Source organism: Dromaius novaehollandiae, chromosome 12 (genome assembly GCF_036370855.1).
Source record: "Dromaius novaehollandiae isolate bDroNov1 chromosome 12, bDroNov1.hap1, whole genome shotgun sequence".
NCBI lineage: Eukaryota > Metazoa > Chordata > Aves > Casuariiformes > Dromaiidae > Dromaius > Dromaius novaehollandiae.
Genome location: NC_088109.1, coordinates 9,205,367 through 9,228,053, shown reverse-complemented (window position 1 = coordinate 9,228,053; position 22,687 = coordinate 9,205,367). Strand labels below are relative to the sequence as shown.

The following is a 22,687-nucleotide window of genomic DNA, read 5'->3' as shown; positions in this document are numbered from 1 at the left end:
ACTGTTAATCAGTTATGTTTCATTGATTTGATCGATAAGTAAAATTTTAAAGGTGTTTTACCTTGCACAGCTTTTCTTACTATTTCCTAAATAACTGTCTTTTAAACTGGAAGTTTAAAACAAATGTGTTTCCATTAAAAGTTCGTATGTACTGACTTTGGTATTTTTCCATGGTTCAGCATTCAAAGAGATTTATAGTTTGTGTTTCAGGTAAATAAATGGAGAGACTTGCATAACCTTGAATGCAAGAACTCAGGAGAAGGGGAAACAGGTTATTAATACTGACAGAATTATAGAAATAATTGTTCTGAGAATTTTAAAAATTCAGATCAGTAAGTCTTTGGTTTTTCTAACACAGTAGTATTATGTGAAGTAAATACAGCTAGTTAAGTGATAGAATTGTTTAGTGCAATATTCTATTGCAAATACAGAATGTGTATCAACCTGTGCAACATCCCCTTACTCTGTGATATTTCCCCAACCAGCCTTCATATGCTCACAGTGGAATTTCCTCTTCTAATCTTTGGGCTAAAGCACACATGACATTTGGTTTTACTTTTACATTGTTTGGTCTCAAATTTTTTTCCAAAACCAACCACCAAGTTCTCCACTCTGAATCAAGAAAATGGTAGAATTTAGTCCTTCATTTGAAGCAAATATTTTTCTGAATGGAAATAATTTTAGATCCATTTTTCTACATAACCTAACTTAAGTCCAATGGTGCTTTTGTTAACTGGAAACTACGGGAGGCAGTAGATTTACAGGGAACAAACAACCATTAGGTATCCATCTTATCTCCTGTCTGCACCAATCAGCATAGCAAAGGAGGTGAAATGCTGATCACCTCTTCATCATGTAACTTCATGTTGAAGAAGTCACCTCAGATGGTCCTTCAGGTTCTTATTTATAAGGTGAAGGGCTAAAGTTAGGAAAGTCTAGTAACCTATTTTGCTCCCCACAGTGCATGGACACATCCTCAGTCAAATTGGCAAGGAGAGAAAGGTACCTTTTTTCCAAGTTTGTCCATGTTCACAGGTACACAGTGCAGAAGGGGTACAGACAAAAGCAGCAATCCTAGCACTGCTTTCGCAGAAGCAATGGTAATTAAGCTCATGCAGATATCAGCTATCAGGCTTTTCAGGGAATGTTTTGCCACTAAAACCTAGTCAACAAGAGCATTCTCAAAGCCAGCAAGTGACTGATTTCTCATCTGTGGGTGACAAGCAGCCTCTCTCTTGCATCCTTGTATGTAGCACCCTGGCAAAGACTTCTCAGTCTGAATTTACAAACCAAATCAACCTGTGTGTGGAATCCCAGCTATTAGGCATAGAGATACTAATAAATGTAAAGGAAAGAAAACATGTAAAGGAAGAAAAACTGAATCCACTTCTGAACCTATTTGAATTTGTCACTCAGGAAGTAGAGAATTCACATTTTATGAATCTCAATGGCAGAGTTTAACAGAGAAACTAAATCCTCTTCCTCTCATACATCAAAGAATGAATACCAAAAGTTCAAATTAAAAAAAAAAATCCAACAGGAAGAAATTCCTCTGGCCTTTCTCATTACTCAAAAAAAAAAAAAAAAGAAGAAACACAGGACAAAGCTACCACAAACACTTGATGAGTTCTTGCAAGACTGCTTATTTGCTTCAGCACTTAAGACTGGATTGCTGCTAACATGAATTACAAGCATATTAGACTCCTGAGAACAACATTTCTGAGTACTCCTCATTACTGCTAATTTCTTAAAGGGAGCCTAAATGCAGTCCATCAGGAGAATCGTTAAGATGTTTGAACTACCCTTGAAGATGTTTACTAGACATTCATGCTGGAAACACCGGGTGCTTATTGGGCTTTCAGATTCCCAGAGATGGCAGCTTTAAGAACAAGGTGATTTTCTGCATTGTACGAGGAGCAGTACTTTGTCTTAAGGGAAGCATTGGCCAACCTTTATCCAAGGACTGAACTGACAATGGGTTATCCTGCATGTTCAGAAGAAGTATGTGTATGCTTATCTGAGGTGATAAACATTGGACTCAGTGGAGCAGGAGGAGAGCGCCTTTAAAAGTCTCAGCGAGAGAATGGTACAAGACATCTACCTCAAGGTCCTAAAGCTGAATAATTGTACCTGTGGGTATCAGTGGAAACTCAAATAAGTTTTGTAGGCAAGGCTGTATGTGTCAAAGAACAGCAGTGTATCAGCAACTCAGTCTTCAATGTCCGTTTTCAAAACCCAACACAATAAACAAATAACATCGATGGGTGCAGATTTTGGCAAAGGTATCTACAAGAGTTACCAAGTAAATAGTCTTGCCTCTATCTTCAGGCCTGATGAAAAGAGGAGGAAACCCCACTGTGAAAGTTGCTGGATTTAGAGATCTAAGAAAGGAATTCCCAGATAAAATTTTTTTTGCATTCCAACAGAAAAATGAAAGGCAGAGACAAGACAAGTGATAAACAGGATACAATTATTTTTGTTTAATAGAAATTGTTCTCCAAGTTTTATTTTTAAAGCATACATGGAGAGTAATACGGATCATTTCCATAATATTTGTTGGTTAACTGAAAGATGCAATATTTCATGCAGTGTTGTTACTGTCTTCATATGAAGCAGCTGCTTCTCTTTTTGTTGAAGTCAGACAGAAAGAGCAGCTGAGTTCGAACCCAGCTGCATATCTGCAAAATGATCTGGATAATCTTTTGGATCTTACAGGTTGTTTATGCATAAGGAAGGTAATGTAGTTTAATTTTAAAATTTAATACCGAAGTCTTGAAAATGTTCCCAAGAAAGGGCTGATATTTTTAAAAGTATATCAGAAGATGCTAGTGATTATATTCTCTTGTTTCTAAGTGGAAAATGTATTTGCTGCAAGCAAATTCTTTCTGTTTCCACCATCAGCTCTTATTCGCTATATAATTTTACCTTTGCATATCTATCCTGCATTCTACATAAAGCTATTGTATTCATAAAAACATTACTTCATTAACAAGAACTGCATTCTAACATAGCAAAATCTTGCAAAAGCTAATTGAAATTCTGTTATAAAGGAGTTGGAAGGGAAATGTGATGCGTGGGAAGAAAGCTGGAATGCTCACATTGAGTTCATTCCTGAAGCTTTTAAAAAAATATCTCAGAAGTGCAAGATTATTTGGAAAAAATGATCTTATTTTTAATGAAATTTTCTATAGCTAATTTCCTGTAAATATCTTAAAAGCTTCTGTTTGCTATAGTATGTTTTAGTATTTATTGAAGAACTGTGTACTGCATACTTATGAATGATCTTAATGTAGCTAAAGTATGCATCATATTTATTTTACACACTAAACACCACAATTTCAAGATATATATTATTTCCCTTGAAACTTTTACTGGCTCCTTGATGATGAATTGAGTTCAAACATGAAATATTAGAAATTGTTTCATGTGCTTTGTCTTTGAGGCAACAGTTTTTTGGTTTTATCTCTAACCTCTAGAGTGGATGGATGGGACCAGCCTCTTTGAGTATTGCAGTTTTGCTTATATAGATGATAGATTTATGTGGCACTCTGATAGTCGAACTGGCAATAGCACATAAAAAGTTTGGGGAACTTTTTAAAATTACTTTGTTCTTATAAGCTTTGAAAATAATGTACCTATTGGAATAATTTTGTGTTGTATTTCATTAATATCTTACTAAATTTGCTCTTTTTTCTTTTCTTTTTTTTTTTTTTAAACAGATTGAGAATCTCGATCCCCGAGGAATTCAGCTGTCTGCTTTATTTATGAGTGGTGTCGATATGGCACTTTTTGCAAATGATGCTTGCGGACAGCCAATTCCATGGGAGCACTGCTGTCCGTGGATGTATTTTGATGGGAAATTATTCCAGACCAAGCTCATCAAAGCAAGCCGGGAGAAAGTTCCTCTCATTGACCTCTGTGATGGTCAGGTGTGTAGTTTTAAAACGTAATAACAGAATATCAAGTGTGCCAGATTTTCATAAGTGTTAGGTGTGGTTTATCAGTCATTATTTACTTGATGTATCATCTCTCTACTTCAAAAGGAAATACGAGGTGGATGGCTAATAGGTACTTGTCAGCTCTGTTGAAGTCTTACTTTCTTGTTGATGGCTGAGATGGCATTTTGGAGGATTTTGAAAAAAGTGAACTGATGTAAATTTGTCTGATTTCATTTTGATCCTCTCTAGAAACTGAAATTTGAATGCAGTTGTGATGAATGAGCTACTTAGAGTTGAAAACTCTCTCTGCTCCTTCATACAAGTAATGTCGTCTTTTTGCATCAAGATAGCATTATGGTCACAAAGGACTAAGCTGTGATGGTTTTACAAAGAAAGAATATTGTCTGTAAAATATATTAGAAATAAAGTCATTCTTGTAGTCCTTAAGTTCAAAATCTCTTCACATTTCTAACAGCTTTCTTGAAAATACAAATAAATTATATGAATTAGGTACAACAAAAAGTTAATATCTAGTTATAAAAACAGGAAACTGATAAAATCAGAAGTTTATTAAATGATCTTTTTTTTTTCTTTTTTACACTTTTTGGGAGGTGTGAAATCCTTTACCAGAAAAGCTTAGCTATTCTTATTTCTGACTCTGCTGAAACTGATTGTAGATTAAATACTGATGATGGCTGTGGTCACACTCAGGCTTGCTAATCTGCAGACTTGCTTTAGCCTATTTACATAGGTTTTGCTTTGCAGTCCAGGCTTGTGATGTTTATTTTGCTTGAAGTAAAGGGCTGCATTAAGTGTTTAAGAGACTATAGAATAAGCTTTCTCAGTTCCTTTCTGGAGAACACCTTTTAAGATAGATTACTGTAGTTTAAACAACTAGCTTTATGAATAACTAACTAGCTTTAGGAAAGTTGTTCTCACTACCTATCTGCATTCTTTTACTTTGCTCTTTGAATCTGTTGTGTAAATATAATTTACACAATTGAAATCAGAACTTTAATATCTGTTTGTGACCTTCTCTTTATTCATAGGCTGAGCAGGCAGCCAAGGTTGAAAAGATGCGTCAGAGCATCCTAGAAGGATTAAATTTCTCCAGGCAGAACCATCCTCTCCCTTTCCCACCTCCACCTGCCATGCCTTTCTATCCAGCTTCTATGTATCCTCGACACTTTGGGCCAGTCCCACCACCTCAGGGCAGGGGGAGAGGCTTTGCTGGTAAGTGATGGGACAGCAACATGATATACAGTGGTATGAAGTGCTATCTTGTCTTTCACATTCTAAAACTGTAAACTGATTTGCTCGTTCAATTTTGTAGGAAAAATACATAAAAATAAGTGGTTAGCCTGTGGTGTCGTGTGCCAATCACTGCATTTTGTTGTTGTTTTTATTAGCGATAGCCTAGCAATACAGAATGTGTTGTATTGCTGCATACTTCCATCTGGATTTTTAGTAGCTGTGCCAGATCAAAATAGTTTTACAGCTATTGTGTGAAAAAGAAAAAAGAGGACTGGATCAACACTGATATGACAAGGCTCTTATTTGCACTGTACTTTACTTCAAAATGTTTATGTTTATAAATATTAAAAACGCCTTAATTAATAGACATAGTTTAACTGCCAGGGTTGAAGACAACCTTCCTTCCTCCCCATCCTTCTCTATTTTGCTACAGTCATTAACTATTGGCACCCTTGAGTGTAAGTACTGGAGATCACTGAATAAACCACTCCAGGCTGTTTCTAGATTTATTCCCTTCCTCATAACCATGCCCCCCGATACAGGGAACTATACATATTATTAATATTGGACATTCAGAGTAAGGCATTCTTGGGTTGCCACAGCTGTAGCCATTGAAGCTTATAGCCAAAAAATTGCTACAAGCATTTCAATGCTAATTATGCCATACAAGTTAGGGTACCGTTTCCAAACCCAAGGCCTGCTATTGTGGATAAGGGACCCCTTCCTCACGCGCTAAGACTGCAGAAGATCTTTGGTAGGACTTTCTCCAAGGTGGTGATGTTCTCCTTTGTAACCTCTGCCTGGGCCAGGGGGGTTTCCGTGTTGCTGCGTTCCCCTCGCTGCTGAGCCTGCCGGCTTCACCTGCCTAACGTGCAGAAGGGCAGCAGTCGCTGCTGACCCCAGGAGGACGGTGGCGGCAGCTTCTCTGTTAGGGGAACTCCCACGTGCCTGGCCCCCTCACAGCTTTTCCCCTGTCTTTCTTTACCCTGGGTCTAACAGGAGTCTATGGCTTCGGAGGCCCTTATGGGGAAACAGTAGCAACAGGCGCTTACCGGGCCTTCCGGGTGGCAGCAGCAGCAGGACACTCCGGAGCCTTCTCTGGCAATGACAGCAACAGGACTAGCAAGTTTCAGGGCGGTAATTATACCCAAAACCCTTTTCTTAGAGCTTCTGGCAACAGCTTCCTTCACTTTACGGTTTGGTCTGAGGCTTTCTACTGACTGGCAGTTTTCCCTTCTCCCTAACTGTCTCCAGCTCTCACTCTTCTCGAGCCTTCTCAGGTCGCTATAAAATCACTTACTGTCTGCTCTGCTCTTCTAGAGTCTGTTCCCTAGGTCCCTTTGGCAAACTGGTCTCAGTGTCAACCTGTCTCTTACACACCTAGAAAATCCTTGTTCAAATACAGAATAGTTTTAAAATTTACTGGGACGTTCTGTCTTCTGTGCTTTAAAATGTTAGGATGGGCTCTGTAGTCAAGTGAACTTTGCTTGAATGTATTGACAGTTATTTTCTAAAACTTGAGGACAATTGAGCTTTTTGGAAAAATGACGCAGTATGGAAATTCTTGACTTTTGTGTTACTGCTAACCCATTTTTCACTGATGTCACGTCAGTGTGGACGTAGGCATGAGATTTATTTGTTTGTTTGTGTTCGTTGCTTTTCTCTTATATGAGGTGGGACACTAGAAAACTGTTAAATCTCATTACTCATTTAGGGTAGAATTTTTCCATACATTTAGCCGTTCTTTCTGGCCTCTGAGCTTTTATTCTAAGAGCGAACATACCTCTAATGCTTCATTGTGTGATAACATTGCCACTGTAAACAATATGCATCTGAAGCTGAAAGGCTAGTACGGAGCAGTATGAACCTTTCTGAATTTAATCAGCAATTTAGTTCCTAGTGTATTAACGTTTGAAGACTAATCATGGCTGCATAAATGCTATGTTTTATAACCCTTTTAGTGCTGACAGTCTTACCAGTAACATCTGGCTCAATTGTGCTTACCTAAATTTCTTGAAATATCTATTATGCCCTCATGTTGTTTTTAAGGGCAAAAAACAGATATAAAAATTAACAACTTAAATAGCAGTTACATTTGTATTTTGGACAATTAGAATTTTTACTGCTTTCTTGGGAGGGAAAGAGTAAATTTATCTTTTACACCGAGATCAGTTTAAATGCTATATTTTTATAACAACTTAGCATTAATATAGGTAGTTCTGCCTAATAAGTTGTTCCCAGAAATGATAATCTTCGTGTCATATGCTGATACTTGATGTTCGATAAAAAGTGCTTTTAAACCATTAAAAATTCTTTCTTCATTAAGAATTTAGTAAAAAATAATCTTCAGCTTGTAAAATTTCACTTCAGTTTCTTAATGCTGATATAACGTGTATTTTTAATTATTGAAACTGAAGTTGTCATGTAATCATTTTCCAATTCAGAACTCATATATATATTAAAAAAAAAAAGAAGAAGAAGAAAAAAGGCTCTTGGAGTTACAGTTCTTCTGAGTGATCACAAAAGGAGAAGGGAGACCATACATATCAAAAATCTGGGGGAACATGTTTTCCATTCGTTAGTAACTACCATGTTATGATTGTGAATGTCAAGTTCTGGTTTTGCTTTTATGTGCAGGAGTCCAACCTATTCCTTCTCAGGGAGGGAAACTTGAAATTGCCGGCACTGTAGTCGGCCATTGGGCTGGAAGCAGACGTGGACGAGGGGGTAGAGGGCCATTTCCTCTGCAGGTCGTTTCTGTTGGAGGACCAGCAAGAGGGTAAGTGTAACTTTGAGAATTTAATGATTGGAATAGAAGTGGAACTGGGAAAAGTGGGGGCATTAGAAATTGCATGCAGTGCATTTTGGGATGCATTAGGTATATTATACCTGCTGAGTATTTTCAAGAAGCCATTTGTGTTCATTTTAAAATGTATTAAATGAGTTAGTCAGATGACTATAAACATTTTTATGTGCAAAAAAAATCATATTCTGAATCTGACATGTATGCGAATCATTTTGCATGAGGAAATGGCCCGAGGGTCTTTCCCTTACAAGAAAACCATAAATATATTCTACCTGATCAAAACTGTCGCCACACTTTATTATTTTCTTGCTTATGGTAGAATATTTATAACAAAGTATGATAAATTTTTGAATAACTTCATTTTGTAAATCTTCTGTAAAACCGAAAAACAACTAAAGGACACTTACAGGTTTAACAGTTTTCTGCTGCTGTCATGGTGAGAGATATGCTTAAAAGAATATTTATTTCTTCGGCCCTTTCACTTTGTCTCACTACAACTGAAATTACAAGTGCACAACATTTTTTTAAAAAAATTATTTGTCACAAAACTATCTAGATTTTTTCAGGTTATAATTTTCCAGAATTTTACTGTTCTGTGCATTACAGAACTGTCTGTCATCCTTGATTAGGTTGCATCTGTTATGGTAGGCAACTCCCAAAGTTGCCATGTGATTCATATATTATGTCTGCCTTTAACTGTATTAAAGGAATGGAGTACAGTAGGTATATTCATGTCATCTTGAGCCAGGAAGCAGTCTGAAAGAGTAAGTCTGAGCTGTGTGAATTCCTCTCTATCCGTTAATTTCATCAAGCGTGCTCTATAAAGCTTGATGCTAAAGTCAGTATTAACTGTTTGAATGCCTGTCTTGCTGGACTGAGTGAGGAGATGATGGGACCTAAAGTCCTGTGAGAATGAGACCAGGAGAGAGAGAAGTAAGAACAGCAGAAACGAGGAAGTTCAGCAGCAGGAAGTAGACTTCATATAAGAAGAAAGAACAAAACTGACATTTTAAGGGGAACAAATTTAGTCAGGAACATTTTATACTCTAAAATGAGATTCAGTTCCCAAAACATTGGCATCTAGTGCTGTTTTAGACACTTCAGACAGCTATTCAAAAGGAACTGTACCGGTTAGCAGAGATGATGCAGGACTTAAAGGACACCTCTGCTCATCTGAAATAGCAGCAGAGGTCAGTGGAGTAACCTAAGATATGTGATGAGGCACTGGGGCTCCTTTGGGTATTTTCATCGTACTCTTCAGTTTTAGTGCACAAAATAACATTGCTCATCATTTAAATGAGGTTAGTATGTGGTTATAAATTCTCCTGTTCATGGATCCAACTTAAATACAGAATCTGGCCTGCTGTAGAGCTTTCTTCTCTTGAGGTGAATGCACTGTCTGCCGTACTGTTTGTGAAAAAGGTTGAGGTAATTTATAGTGACCTAATCAAGGGTGCTATCTGACTGAAGCATCGTGACTGCTTATCTGGAGACCTTCAGGCTCTGATCTGTCTTACATTTATACAAACCATTGACTTTACTCATTTGAATAGCAGTTCTTCCATCTTCTGAAGAAGCAAACACATGAATTTGTGCAAAATATCAGTAGTTGGGAACTAACACTGGCAAGTCCTAAATTAAGAGCCTTCCTTACTTAGGAGTACTGAAATCACTAAAAGGATGTTACTGGTCCTGCAAGTACCTTTATGACAGAGAAATGCTGCTCTACAGTAGTAGCTTTTGTGTTAGAAGATAAAATATCTCACATTTTCATTCTGTCGGAGGTGATACCTTTGGGCAGTTAGGTTTCGATGCAAGTTGTCACCTCAAAAGATAGAAAAATTCTGAATGCCAGACCTTCCTGTCTCAGTCACATCCTACTGAATTAAACTCTACATTTAGAGTTACTAAAGTTACTCAAAGAGGAAAAAAAACTACAGGCAGTGATAGTGTCTATTGATACTAAAAATAGAAAAACACATGAATATTAGTGTACCATCTAAAAACAGGTGTTTTAAAGATTGAGTTCCTTGCCTCTGGATGCTATTTGTTACTAAAGAACACTTTAGTAGGAAAGTGCATGGGTTTTTTTCTACACTTTATCATCTAGTTCTGCACACCTCTATTTCCTTTTTTATCAGTTTCAGCAAAGAGGATCATGTCAGGCTTGTCAGCACCATTCTCTCATGTCTCTTTGCAACATTAAACTTGGGGTTCTTACCATTATATACAGATTATACCATATGCCTTTCATTAGCTTTGATCCATCAATATATCTAGTGTGATACGAGTCTGAGTTGGAAAAATCCATTATTCGGCTCCCTGAAGGATATACTTTCACTGTTTAAATAATTAGGTCCAAAAAAAGAATAGCCTTGTTGTAATCTTTGGAAAGAATGAAGCAAGAGTAATTGAATGTAAAATGCACTTCTTTCCTCTTTAGTCTTTGCTTTTTTTCTTTTAGATTCCATTATTTAATCGCCTATTGCTGAATGTGGGAATTTGCAGCGTGTGTGGAAAGACTTGCATGGCACAGAACGGTGTTTCTCCACTGAGTCAGTTCAACTTAACTTAGTTGTTACAGCACAACAACAGCAGGAAGTAGGAGCACTAAGCAAAATCTTAGCTCCTACTTAAGCTGGGGGTTTTTTTGGTTGGTGTTTTTTTGGTTTTTTGCAAAATCAGCTCACGGGGACCTTACTGGCATATGGGAATTGTCAAGTGATGAAACATTAGCTATATGGAAAATGAGATATGGTTGGAGAATTGCAGCTGTCATTTGTTGCCAGAATGGCATACTGTGCAATTGCAGCCCACACAGCTTGGAAACTGTGCTAGATGTAGAGCTGGACCTGAACACCATCTGGCTGTTCTGTGTGAGCTTTAGAGGGGTCAGTCGTGACACTATGACCTCATGGTATCAGGCAGCGGATTTGGAGGAAAAGTAGAGCAATCTGTTACTGTTCATATTTCCAGGAGAGAAAATGAAAACAATTTTTTAGGTGAGAAGTAGTCCTTGACATAATAATAAAGGAAGTTAAGTTTCTGCAATTGTTTGCATTAAAATAGTTTGAGTTGAGTGAAAGTTTATTTTGGTCTGATCTAATCTTTATTGAATCAAATAGAAAAGCTGCCACCTGATGTGTCCTGGTTGGAAGCCTCCATTTGAAAGTGTTCCAAACTTGATAAATTGCAACACGTCAGATGTGCCTGAAGCCTCCATTTTTTCCTCATGTTCTTAGATGACTTTATATTCTCCCATCAAAACCAAAGCAATTTTGTATTTTTCCTTCCTTACTTTTATGTGATTTCTTCTATGTCTGGCATGGAGGGTTGATGGGAAGTGTTATTAAATGGGAGGAACTGCCTTATAAATGGTTCAAATTGCTTGTGCATTCTTTTTAAGGTGAAACTATTTTGATCTCTGCTTTTGAAGTACTATAAAGATAATTTGATACTGTAAAGATGTTTTTGCAAAACTTGAAAATACTCATTTATTGCTTCTTTAAAAGTGAGTTATAGAAATAGTCATTTTACTGCTAGGAAAACAAAAGGTTGGTTAGAATTTATATACTTGTAAGTAGTAGAACCCCATAATTCTGAACTGATTAATTACATTGCTTCTTTAAAGAAAGGCAGATTTTAGTCATGAGACAATAAAGCTAAAAAAATTTAAGCAAAATAAAATTTAAAGTACTTTTAAACAAATTTCGTATGTATTTTTCTTTCTTTTTTTTCCCTCAATTCTTACAGGCGTCCTAGAGGAGTTATTTCCACTCCAGTGATAAGAACTTTTGGAAGAGGTGGAAGGTACTATGGGAGAGGTTATAAAAGCCAGGGAGCAATTCAGGTAATAAAGCAGTGTGCTTGACTTCAAAACACTCTGGTTTACAGGCTAGTATAGTATGGACTTCCAGACCAGCTAACATTGATAAGCACAACTTTAAAAGACAGAAGTGTTTCTTACAGTGATACTGCCTACTTGTCAAAGCTGTAGGCTGCACAACCAGTGATGACAGGCTAGTGTTCCAGCTCAGTGATAAACAAACTTTGGTTATAAAGACAGAAGCTGAAAAATATATTTTGATATGAAGGCAACGCCTACACAGTTCTAACTAGCTGTGAGAATAGGAGAGAATTTGGAAGAATGAGAGAAATATGAAGCTGAAATAAATTGGCAGCTTTTATTTCCCCTCCCACCCTTTCCCAGTTTGTTTTCTGGGATCACAGTCCAACCTCATGAAGAAAGAATAAGCAACAGTAGAAGGATCTTTGCTGTTTCATAGCTCCAAAACTAAGCACTAACTCTAAACTTCTAGGAAATAAAAGACCAGTCTTTGCCACCATGAATGCACAATTTCATTTTTGGCGACAATATATGAAGAGTCCGTGGATCATAGTTTTTGCCTTTCCCATGGATCCTTTAAATCTAGCTGCAGCAAGCTGGTGTTTCATGTAAAGTGCCAATTGCTTCGGAGTTATGTTTTCCTCCCTTTTGCGTTGTTCTTGCTGCTCTGCAGTTTTGAATGTTAATGCGAGTCCCAAGGGTAATGGACGAGTGGGTCCACTAAATAGGTGAGAAACTTTTACAATAAATGTCATATGGCTTTGCAATTTGTTGTACAGCTATTAGTACGTAAGAGTAGAGGAGTGTTTCAGGTATCAGACAGTAAGAGGAGTGTTCTCTGGTAGATAATGAAGGAACCAGTAGCTTCACGTAAAACTCAAGTGTTCCAGGTGTAAAAATTTAAATACATCATTTCTCTTAGTTGTTAAATTTCTATGTACACAGATTTGTGTGATGTCTGCAAACTTACCTATGTATTTAAAGCTTTAAATCTTTTACTTAAAATAGAGGAGAAAGCACTGTGTTAAGTTAATTATTTGGTGTCTCATTTCCAAATGTTTCAACACACGATATAAAGGAAGCCTGGAGAAAGAGCTTCCAAATATGTTTGGCTTCCTGCAGTTTTACATATGTAAACCTAGTTCACATAGTACTTTTAGGCAGATAGTCTTAACAGACAGTCAGCAAGTTTGGACATTCATATTTTTATTAGTTATATGTAATCTGGATGCTAAATACCTATGGTCACAAGTTGCTTGGTCTAAAATTGAACCTGTGCTATGGAGAAGAAAGATAAATGGTGATATTTTCTGTAGGTTAGTCCTGAGCTCATCAAATTGTTTTACCATCATTAGTCAATAATTGATACGTTTTATAGTTTATGTTCCTTTCACAGGAAAAGAAAAATATGTGGATTCAAATGCATATGGCAAGGGAGAACTTGGGAAGCTTAATGCATGAAGGGTAGATTTCAATAACTAATTAAGATTAACTGGCAACAGTATATTTATCTGTCTTACAAAACCTAGGCAGTTAAGGAAAGAATGCTTACAGGGGACCAGACTCTGATATGCATATTTACACCAAGTAAGATCCTCCCCATAGAATCCAATGACTTTATTGATTATAATTGTGAGGTGATATGAGTAAAGGTTGGAGAATATGATTGCAAATAGCAGGTTGTACTTACCAAATATGAAAGAAATGCATATTTCTTCACAAAATGAAATCTTTCACTCTTGGTTCTGAAAGGAAAAGCATACATATAATCTAAAAGATAACACTTAGTAGGAAAGCCTAAAAAGATGCATTTACACTTGCGATATGTATGCATTGGCCTCATATGCCAGTCACATACCTATGCAATGTTGCTACAGAATGATATTTTGTGATTTCCTGGAAAGCAAGGTGTATGATGCTGATATTAGAGAGCAGCAGTTTTTAAGTATTTCACCTGCAAAATCCTTCAGCAATTCAGAAAAGAATTAACCATGCTGTTCGTAGTATGTCAAAGTTAAGTTTATTATATTATGAAACTGTGCTACTGCTTGAGGTGTGTAAGATGTCCCTATCGTAATCATTTCTTAGTACTTGAATTTGTTAATGGTATGACTGATAACTATGTTGCTTCTTAGCAACCCAACCTACTTGTTTTATTTTGTTGTTTAAAGCTTATTATGTTTCTGGAATGCTAGGATTCATTGCTGCAGATACTTGCGAACTAAATATGGGTTCTGTTGCTACATAAGTCTGTTTTTTATTGCTATACTCAGTCTTGTAAGATTCTACTATATGCTTTTCATATGAGGTCAGCTTCCTAATCTCAGAAGTATATAGACCAGGATAGATAGGATTGCATGATACTTTTGCACTTCTTTAATAATTGTCTGAAAATAAGTTTTGGGTTGTATTTGAATAATATGTAATGATGTCATTAAATTATACTGTATATGAACAAAGAAGCAGTTAAGCTGTATATTGATTCTCAGTTTTGGTATTTCCAGGCTTTTATATGGCTCTTAGATCACAAATAACTGTCAGAGTGTAAAGTGCAGTTAACCAAAAGAATACAAGAAAGCATGGCTAGAAAGCACTCAGAAATACTGAAATTCTTTCACATCTGTGCTAACGTGTGACGTTAATTTTGTATGCCACTTCTTAATTCAGCAGTATATACTACTCAGTGTTCACTTGTGGTATTTCCACACACTGCATGCTGCCTATTAATAGTGTCGCTGTAACAGATTGCAAATATATAGCGGTGGTTCTTTAGTAATTTTCTTCTTCTTTTAAAAAATAGGGCAAACCTCCTTATGCTGCTTCAGCAGAAGAAGTAGCCAAAGAACTTAAGTCAAAATCAGAGGAATCTAAATCCTCAATTGTGTCTTCAGATGGATCCCTGGCTGAAAATGGAGTTGTGAATGAGGAAAAACCAGCTTCCCAGATGAATGGGAATACAGGAGACATCAGGGCTTCCAATCAGTCTGAAAGTGCCTTGAGTAATGACTCTAAAATGTGCAATACAAATCCTCACTTAAATGCACTAAATGCAGACAGTGTTTGCCATAAAGATGATGCTCTTGAGGCCACTGTCTTAAAAAAAGAAGAGTAAACTTATTTTTTATAGAGGGTGAAGGATGTTGGGAAGGGTCAGGATTAGGAATATCTGGAAAGAAAGAGAGCCTACAGTTACGTACATTTTTTCCTTTCCGTAAGAGAAAAATGAGGACTTTGGAAATTCGGATCCCTCTTTGATGTCAGAGATTTAAACAACACATTTTTAGTTTTAACCAGTTGTAGTCAAAATGCTACAATAAAACAAAAAAGAAAGAGAATGAAGAGCATTTGACTCCCGCACTTAAAATGAAGTATACATAAAGTTTAAACTGGTTATGACAAAAGCTTGTAGTTTTGTTTTTTGAAATATAAAGAAAACAAATTTTGGCAGTCTTTAAGTATATATAGCTTAAAATATAATTTTTAGTACTTGGCACCATATGTATGCCATTATATTTGATTTTGCATTACTGTGTCACAATAAAGCTTTCTTTAAGGCTTTGATTTCATGATTATGGGGGGAAAAAGGCACAACCACAGTTTTTTCTTTCTTAAATTTCATCACCGTTGATGTGGTTCTTTTGTGTTAAAATGTGCAAACTATCGAAACTAAAAATTATAGAGTAATATTGCAGTTCTGCTGATTTTAAATATACATCATACATACTTTACAAGCAAGTTAAATGGAGATAAACTTGAAATCATAGAAGATGCAAATGACCTTTCAAAATAAACACAATGTGTTCTGAAACTTTTTGTGACTAATACCATGCATCCGTGATCAATGAACTATGTGGTTTTGAATCAGACGTAGACCATTAGTACTACTATTTGAGCTAAACTTCTGCATGGTTCATAATTTTTAAAGTGTGTAGTTAATATTATGCATGTTATTGTCCTCTTTCTTCCATTCTTACAAGTACTGTGCCCATTTGCAAAACAAAAAGCTAATAATCAGTAATAGTCCTATAAAAGATGTTAACTATGTTTAGTCATTGACTGATCTTGCTCTAACCTTAAAATTTTGTGATTATTGACCTCTGTTGCATTTATTCTAAAACTTAAAAAAAAAAATTATCTAGCCGTTTTGAATATCAACGTTACCCTGGTGTACTCATTGCTGTATGCATTATTGTTCTCTGTTGCTGTTTTATGCCTTCATATTAGCAAATATGAAATTCTGTGAAAAACAAAAAAAAAGCTTTGATCTTCAAAAAAAAAAGTACCCCCCTTCTGTAGCAGGAAACAAATGGCTTGTTCTTGAGAACTTTCCCATCAAGAATTTAGTATAAGCAAATATACCTGTATCATTTTGATGTTTTTGTTAGTGTTTCCAAACTTAATGTACTTCAAAATCAGAATCATTTCTTTATATTCGTTTTCATATAATTCTCCTGATGCTCTTCATCACACATTAGTGATCAGAAATGAGGTGTAATTCCCCATTCCCTGCCCGCAAGAGCTAAGTAGGTATCTTAATGTAAGTTGAAGGGAGTTCTGCCCCAACTCATGGATTGTGCAAGAATGAACTACTGTTGGGTTTGATTGGTTGTAGATGGATTGTGGTGTGGTGTATTTGAAGGCTATTGAATGCAACTTACAGTGCTTAATAAAAATCTTTATTCTTTTAGTATAAAATACTGTATGCCTTTTTTGTCAAGTATTTTTTTAATTAACATGTTGTAAATAAAAGTTTTCCTATGCCCAAATAAACTGACTGAGTTAGCAGACTGCATGATGTTCTCCCAAGAGATGGAGAAGAAAACAAAACCAAACTCATACACTGCCAGCATTGGGGAATATCACACTTGATCGGAGTAATGCTTTGTACTTTTTTATTTTATGCAGCTGCTTCAGATTGTCCACTTCTAAAAGCAAGATGGTTAATATGATGCAAATATTGGAAATAACAAGGGCAGTTACTAAAGAAAGAAAAAACAAAAAACAAACATGGGTGCTTGCAGTGATGCACCAGCACTGTATTTGAAATGTAAGATGATCAACAATGCCTCTATCTCGGCTCCTCATATCTGAGAATAAATTACTGTTACGCAGGAGTTTTGTACATAATGGATTACACCAACAGCGCACGAGGAGTTATAAATGTGTGCTGCCGTTGCTTTCGGGATGGCTTTTCTGTTGAGGCACGCCCTTATTGTCTGCTGTCTCTATCTCCGTGTTCATCTGTTTACGCTGGTTCCCGACATACATTGTTGAAAACAGTCTTGCCCTGAGCATTTTTGATCTTGTGTTGTGTCTACATGAGTGGTGTTAACAGCTCTGCGCCCTTCGTGTAGATGCAGTTTATAGCAGCGCAGCTGTGCTTTGTGCAAATTGCAGCAATCATTCTTCCTCCTCCCTTCAGAAGTAACAAGCTGGAGAGCAGCAGTTTCGCTGGTGTAACCGCAGCTTCGCTGGGGATCCTGCTGTTGAGCTCTGCCGGGATGGTGTCCCTTCCCACCCTGCGCTAAGTTGTTATTCTCCCACGTTAGAGCTTGTTTATTCTGGAAGTATTATCCAGCCTCTTGTTCTGGTGAAGTTATAAGTTAGCAATTGCCCTCTTTCACAGCAGCATTTTACAGTTGTAGCACAAACCAGTCATTTGCATGGAATCAGCAGCAGCAGCAGCAAAATCGGTGTAATGGGAGATTTCACCAGTGCGGCACTTACTGGAAGTATGGTGACTTCACTCTTTTCCTTGATGCAACTATGCCAGCAAAATTTTTCATGTATAATCAAGGTATGAAAAGCCATCCACACAAGCTGGACTGAAGTTAGGATTTGTACGTACAGCAAATTAACGACTTTATTTGCCCAAATATAACATGATGTCTTTATGTTTTTCAGAAATTTTGGTTTTTTTCTCCCTGCAAATCATATGTACAGGTTAGCAACTGAGAATACCTGGCAGGTCGACTGTGAGCAAGTGAAGTTACCTGAGGTGTTGAAGATAACTTAGTGGTGGCATGCTGGGAGGCTGAGCATGGACTACGCGTTACGGTGGGAGGAACCGAATGATACTCGGTGAATCTGCACTGATTTGGGGGAAGCAACGCATGGGTGCTGTCCTCCCATGCGTACCCGGGGGCAGAGGCAAGGTGGGGGCCAAGGAATGACACAGGAAGGGTTTTCTAGTCCCTCTGCTACAAATGCAGTAGTCTTGATTAACTTCGTTTAGGAAATGAGATACATTTCAAATTTAATCCTCTTCCACAGAGTTAAGTTTACTCTGGAATCTGTGATCCTGCAGAATTGTCAGCTATTGGATTTAGTGTTCCTGAAGAACACCTTTCACAGATCAATTTATACATCTGCAGATACGTTGTTATACATTACGTCACGAGAACTTTTGTGATGTGCTAATTGAAACAGTTAACATTTTTTAATAATCAGTACCCATGTCTAGACAGGTTCCCTATACGTGCTGAAGCAACACTGCAGACTCCTGTTTCACAGCATGTCTGTCCCGAGCGGGGAGGTGCTCGGGCTGCTGCCTTGGGTTTCCCTGCAGGCCCCTCTTCTGTCCGCATCGGTCTCTGATAGCGATTGCAACGCAGACTGCAAAGCACTGAGGCTGCAGCATAACCACAAGAATTTGGGAATAGGATTTTAGCACAAAACACAGGCTATTCACACATTGCCTTAAGATTTCATATCGATGACCCAAAAAACCCACGTTGGGCACAGAGTGTAATGACTGAAGCCGGCTCCTTGCCCTGTTCTGCAGGTCTTGGCGTCCGAATGTGCCCCTGTGGATGCACCGTTGGGAATATGGGGCCAAGAGTGGGGATTTTGTTACTATTTATGAAGGCCAAAGTGCTCTACAAGAAGTGAGCTTTTTTTTCTTTGAGTGAAAATCAATGAATGAATGTGATGGCTGGCTGATGTCTCAGTTTACAGGCAACCAAAATCTCACTAGGTGTCTCCAAAGCAGAAGCCGAGCTGAGGAGGTGAGCTACGTACAGCACCGCGCTGCAGGAAGGAAGCGACAGTGGGGGCCGGCTGCAGCCCCCGCCAAACCCGTACGCAGAGGAAACGCACGGGCTGGCTTGTGGCACAGGTCTCCCTGGTCTTTTTCAACTGAACTGCTCTGAGGTCAGGTCTGTACTCCACTCTCTCCTCAAGGGGTTTTGCATGAGGAGCTACTCTAAGAGATGCACGATGCCTCATCTGCCACGGCCCCGCCGGCAGCAGAGCTGCTGAGCATGCGGGCACGAGAGGACGAGCTGCCTCCGACACCCAGGCTGGCCCCTCGGGGCGGAGGATGCACTACCGAGCCCAGGGCTGACATCAATGCGAGCGAGCCGGGTTTCCAGCCCTGGGCAGAGCTCCTCGCTACCCACAGCCGGTGCCTAACCGTCCCCGCTCCAGCCGCCCTGCTCGCCTTCGGCACGTGCCCGCTCCGAGGTGCAGCAAAGCAACTGGGGTCGGGAAAGCGTCTGAAATGAAAGTAACCTGTTTCCCAAGCTGCCCCGTCTGCTCTCTTGTTTTTCGGTTACATAATTGACTAATTGTGTTAACTACGGTGTTAACAGCTAATAATGATCTGTGTGCTGCAGTCAATCACTTTTAGTGCACGTTTTTTTACATCCAGTCTTTCCTGAGTCTTTAAATACAGGCGGGTGGGTAATTACTGGCAGCAGGGAAGATTTAGGGCCTGGCATAAGCTGCTTCCCGAGGAGCTGGGACCCCCTGCACAAGCGAGGGCGCTGCTCAGAGCTGCTGGGGTGGCCGGGCATGGGCATGGGCATGGGCATGGGCATGGGCATGGGCATGGGCATGGGCATCCTCGAGGGCTTTCCATTCACAGAGCTTGCACTGCAGTCCGCGTAAGCGTGGGGTTGTGTTGCAGGTGGGGCAGTTCAGGAAAAGATGAGATTAAGTGATTTGAAGGCTCCCACAGGGTGTGAGTGGCCAGGCCCTCGTGCGCACAGTGGACAGTGGGAGCTCAGCAACCTGCAGCCCTTTGGTTTTTCCTTGCTTGTGGTTATGCCGTTTAAGGAGGCGGTTACATCACTTGATCAGGCTGTCGTAAGTTTGTGCAAGGTGAGCAGTACCCGTAGCGCGCTTCAGACCTGCGGCTAAACCGGGGCCGAGCAGCGAGTCCCGCGGGCTGGTGGCCCCGGGGTGCTGCCGCTAGCTGTGCGTGGCTGAGCGCGGAGCCCCTCGCTGAGCCGGGCCGGGGACCGGTCCCATGTCACCGGCACATGGCAAGCCGAGTCATGGCACGCTTGCCGGTGCGGGCAGTGCTTAGGGGCACGATTGTCCGGGCCTGGGGCAGGTTATGGCTCCCTCGGTGAAAGGCGCTGTAATCCCTTCCCTCATACTGAAAACCCCTAAAACCGCGGGAGACCGGAGTCGCGTCACACCGAAACGCTGCTGCGGACGGTACTACAGAAAGGCAGCAATGCCAGGAGCAGCTGACGGCACTGGGTTTAATTCAGACCTGTTTCAATAGAATATTGATAATAAAATCCAACATTTTGTGGCACGCTGTGGGACACGTTAAGTGCCTGCCAGACCCATACAGTGGCAGCTGAAGCACGCTTACTAAGCAGCTCTGCAGAGGCCAGGGAGTTTGCCAATAAACCGTCGTTTTTCCCTTGCTCCGGTCCTCGGTGCCAGGGCGGCTGCTGGGTGCTCGTGTGGCTCCAGACGAGGTGCCGGGCAGGTCCGGCGCAGCGCTTCCCAGGCTCTGCCCAGCGGCTCTCGGTTACGGTGTCAGACCTGCGGAGTCGCTACAATTTCTTCAGATTCGCAAGTGACAAAAATGTTGGTGTTTTCTTTGCTTTTTAGCGCTAAGAGCATGTGCGGCTCTGCCACTGGGACGAGCGAGACCCTGACAGCGCCCGGCTGCCCGTGTCCGCACTGCCTCCAGCTTGTGCCGGCCGCGGCACTGAAGCCCGTTTCGCTGGCCAGCCCTGTTCAGACTAATGCATAACCGATAAAGCCAACAGGCCCATGCATCTGTGTATAAAACCAGGATTGTATCCAGATTTAGCTGCAGATTATCTTTCTGGATAAATTGTGCCACGCAGCTGATCCTTACCAGGACAGGTAAAATAACGCAAAGCGAAATGGAGAGAGAGCTCCATTCCCCACACGTTCCCCCTTGGTCTACGACGCCGCAGTAGACGGCGACAGAAGGCAGCTCACGGCACGGCAGTGTGCGCTGGGTGAAAACAACAAAAATTAAGTCCAACTGCCAAATTATGAAACCTTGTTTACAAATGTTTATAAAAACATTTTGCATGAGGCTCTGCTATGGCCACATTACTCATGTAACCGTAGCGAAAATCATTATAAAAAGCACTTTTGGAAGCTGTTGCCCAGCGCGGCAGGCGGTGTCCGCGTGGGAGATGCTCCTGGCGCTGGAGCTGCGCCAGGAGAAGCCGGCGGTGGGCTGCCGGGGCGGCTGGGAGCGAGGCGGGGGCACGTCCTCCCGGGATCTGGCTCTTCCCCCAGAAAGGCGGCAGAAGAGCCTGGGAGCAGGCAGTGATGGACAGAAGTGGGAACGGAGCCTCCTCCGCCAGCCTGCGCGGGAGGCTCCCGGCTCCGCTGGGCTGCCGCGGCCCCTCTCGCCCCGCCAGCTGGGCCGCAGCGCTAGCTGAGATCCTGCTGACGTGCCGGGGGGTCGCCGGATCGGCTAATCCGGATTTACAGCTGTGACGTGTCCTCTGCCCAAGTTGGCGGTGGCTACAGTGGGTGGAAGCCCAGTTTCTGTGGGACTTGAGAAGGAGGCGGTGACCGGGGGACGCCGGAAGAGGGAAGCGGAGGGACGTGCTGGCGCATCCAGCCGGAGGTTTCCATTTCCAGCTCCAGAGGAAGGCCAACCCCGGCACCTCGGAGGCGACGTTCGCTCGCGGAGCCTGAAGAGGGCCGCCTCGCACAGCCGGACGCGGCCGGGAGGAGCCGGCGGCGGACAGAAACCCCGGGCGAAGACACCGGACGGACCAGGGAAGCTGTACGCGTTTTCCGTTCTTCAACAGCCTCTCTGAGAACAAGTCCTAAGCACCGGGGATCTGCTGCTGTATACGAGACTCAGGCACTGAGCAAATTATGAAAATAGTATTTTATGTATATTTGGGAAACAGCGTAATTCCTGGGCTGTTTATGCTGATGTTTGTGTTGAGGGGCACCTTGTATAAAGCAAAATTAACTCGATAAAGCCATTGCATTGGAAGGATATCCCAAGCTGCAGCTGTGGGCAAAGTACAGAAGTTGTTTTGTGTGAGTGTATGTGATTACTGGCAGGTGGATGTCTCCCATCTGATTCCAATTAATTCAGTTGATTAGGACTAATGCAGCCAGGTCACAGCTTGAGGTGGACTATGCCGATGGGGCTATGGCAGAGCTCCCTGCTTGGTGCTGTGATGGTCCTGCAGGCTTGATGCTGAAAGCAACAGCAAGTCCCACCAAGCTGCTCCAGGTGCTGCTCCCTGTCTTGCCCCATCCCACCGGTGGCAGGGGCCGGGGAGGGGAAAAGCCTGCACCAAGCAGCTACGGCTGCGCTGAGGTTGCTTGCCTTGTACCGGGGTGGTGGACAAGCTGTTAATGTGGTGTGTGGGGGGGGTCCTATGCCTGGTTTCTGTTTGCTTGCTTCTTTGTAGGGGAGTGAACGTGGTCTTTGCCTGCCTGTGGCAGAACTGTGGAATGAAAGCTGAGGTGAGCAGGTGGGCTTTAAATACAGCATCAAAAGCAGCGAGGGTCATGGCCCTTTTCTATCCTGGGCTGGCGGTGCTGGAGCTGCAGCCAGCTCCAACCTTGCTGCTCCCGGTGATGCAC

General features: G+C 40.8%; 1 protein-coding gene across 3 annotated transcripts in view; it reads left to right on the top strand.

Annotated features, from left to right (window-relative positions):
• FAM120A (family with sequence similarity 120 member A) overlaps nucleotides 1–16,540 on the top strand; it is a 57,289-nt gene extending 40,749 nt beyond the window's left edge. Inside the window, exons 13-18 of one of the 3 annotated variants that reach the window (XM_064518876.1) lie at nucleotides 3,720–3,929; nucleotides 4,988–5,171; nucleotides 6,192–6,329; nucleotides 7,830–7,971; nucleotides 11,752–11,848; nucleotides 14,646–16,540. In XM_064518876.1, coding sequence (XP_064374946.1) covers nucleotides 3,720–3,929; nucleotides 4,988–5,171; nucleotides 6,192–6,329; nucleotides 7,830–7,971; nucleotides 11,752–11,848; nucleotides 14,646–14,957 — 1,083 coding nt within the window. In that variant the 3' untranslated portion in view covers nucleotides 14,958–16,540. Of the gene's footprint in view, nucleotides 1–3,719; nucleotides 3,930–4,987; nucleotides 5,172–6,191; nucleotides 6,330–7,829; nucleotides 7,976–11,751; nucleotides 11,849–14,645 lie in introns of those variants that run through there. The other 2 variants (XM_064518877.1, XM_064518878.1) reach the window with 2 other exon arrangements.
• The last annotated feature ends 6,147 nt before the right edge of the window (nucleotides 16,541–22,687 follow it).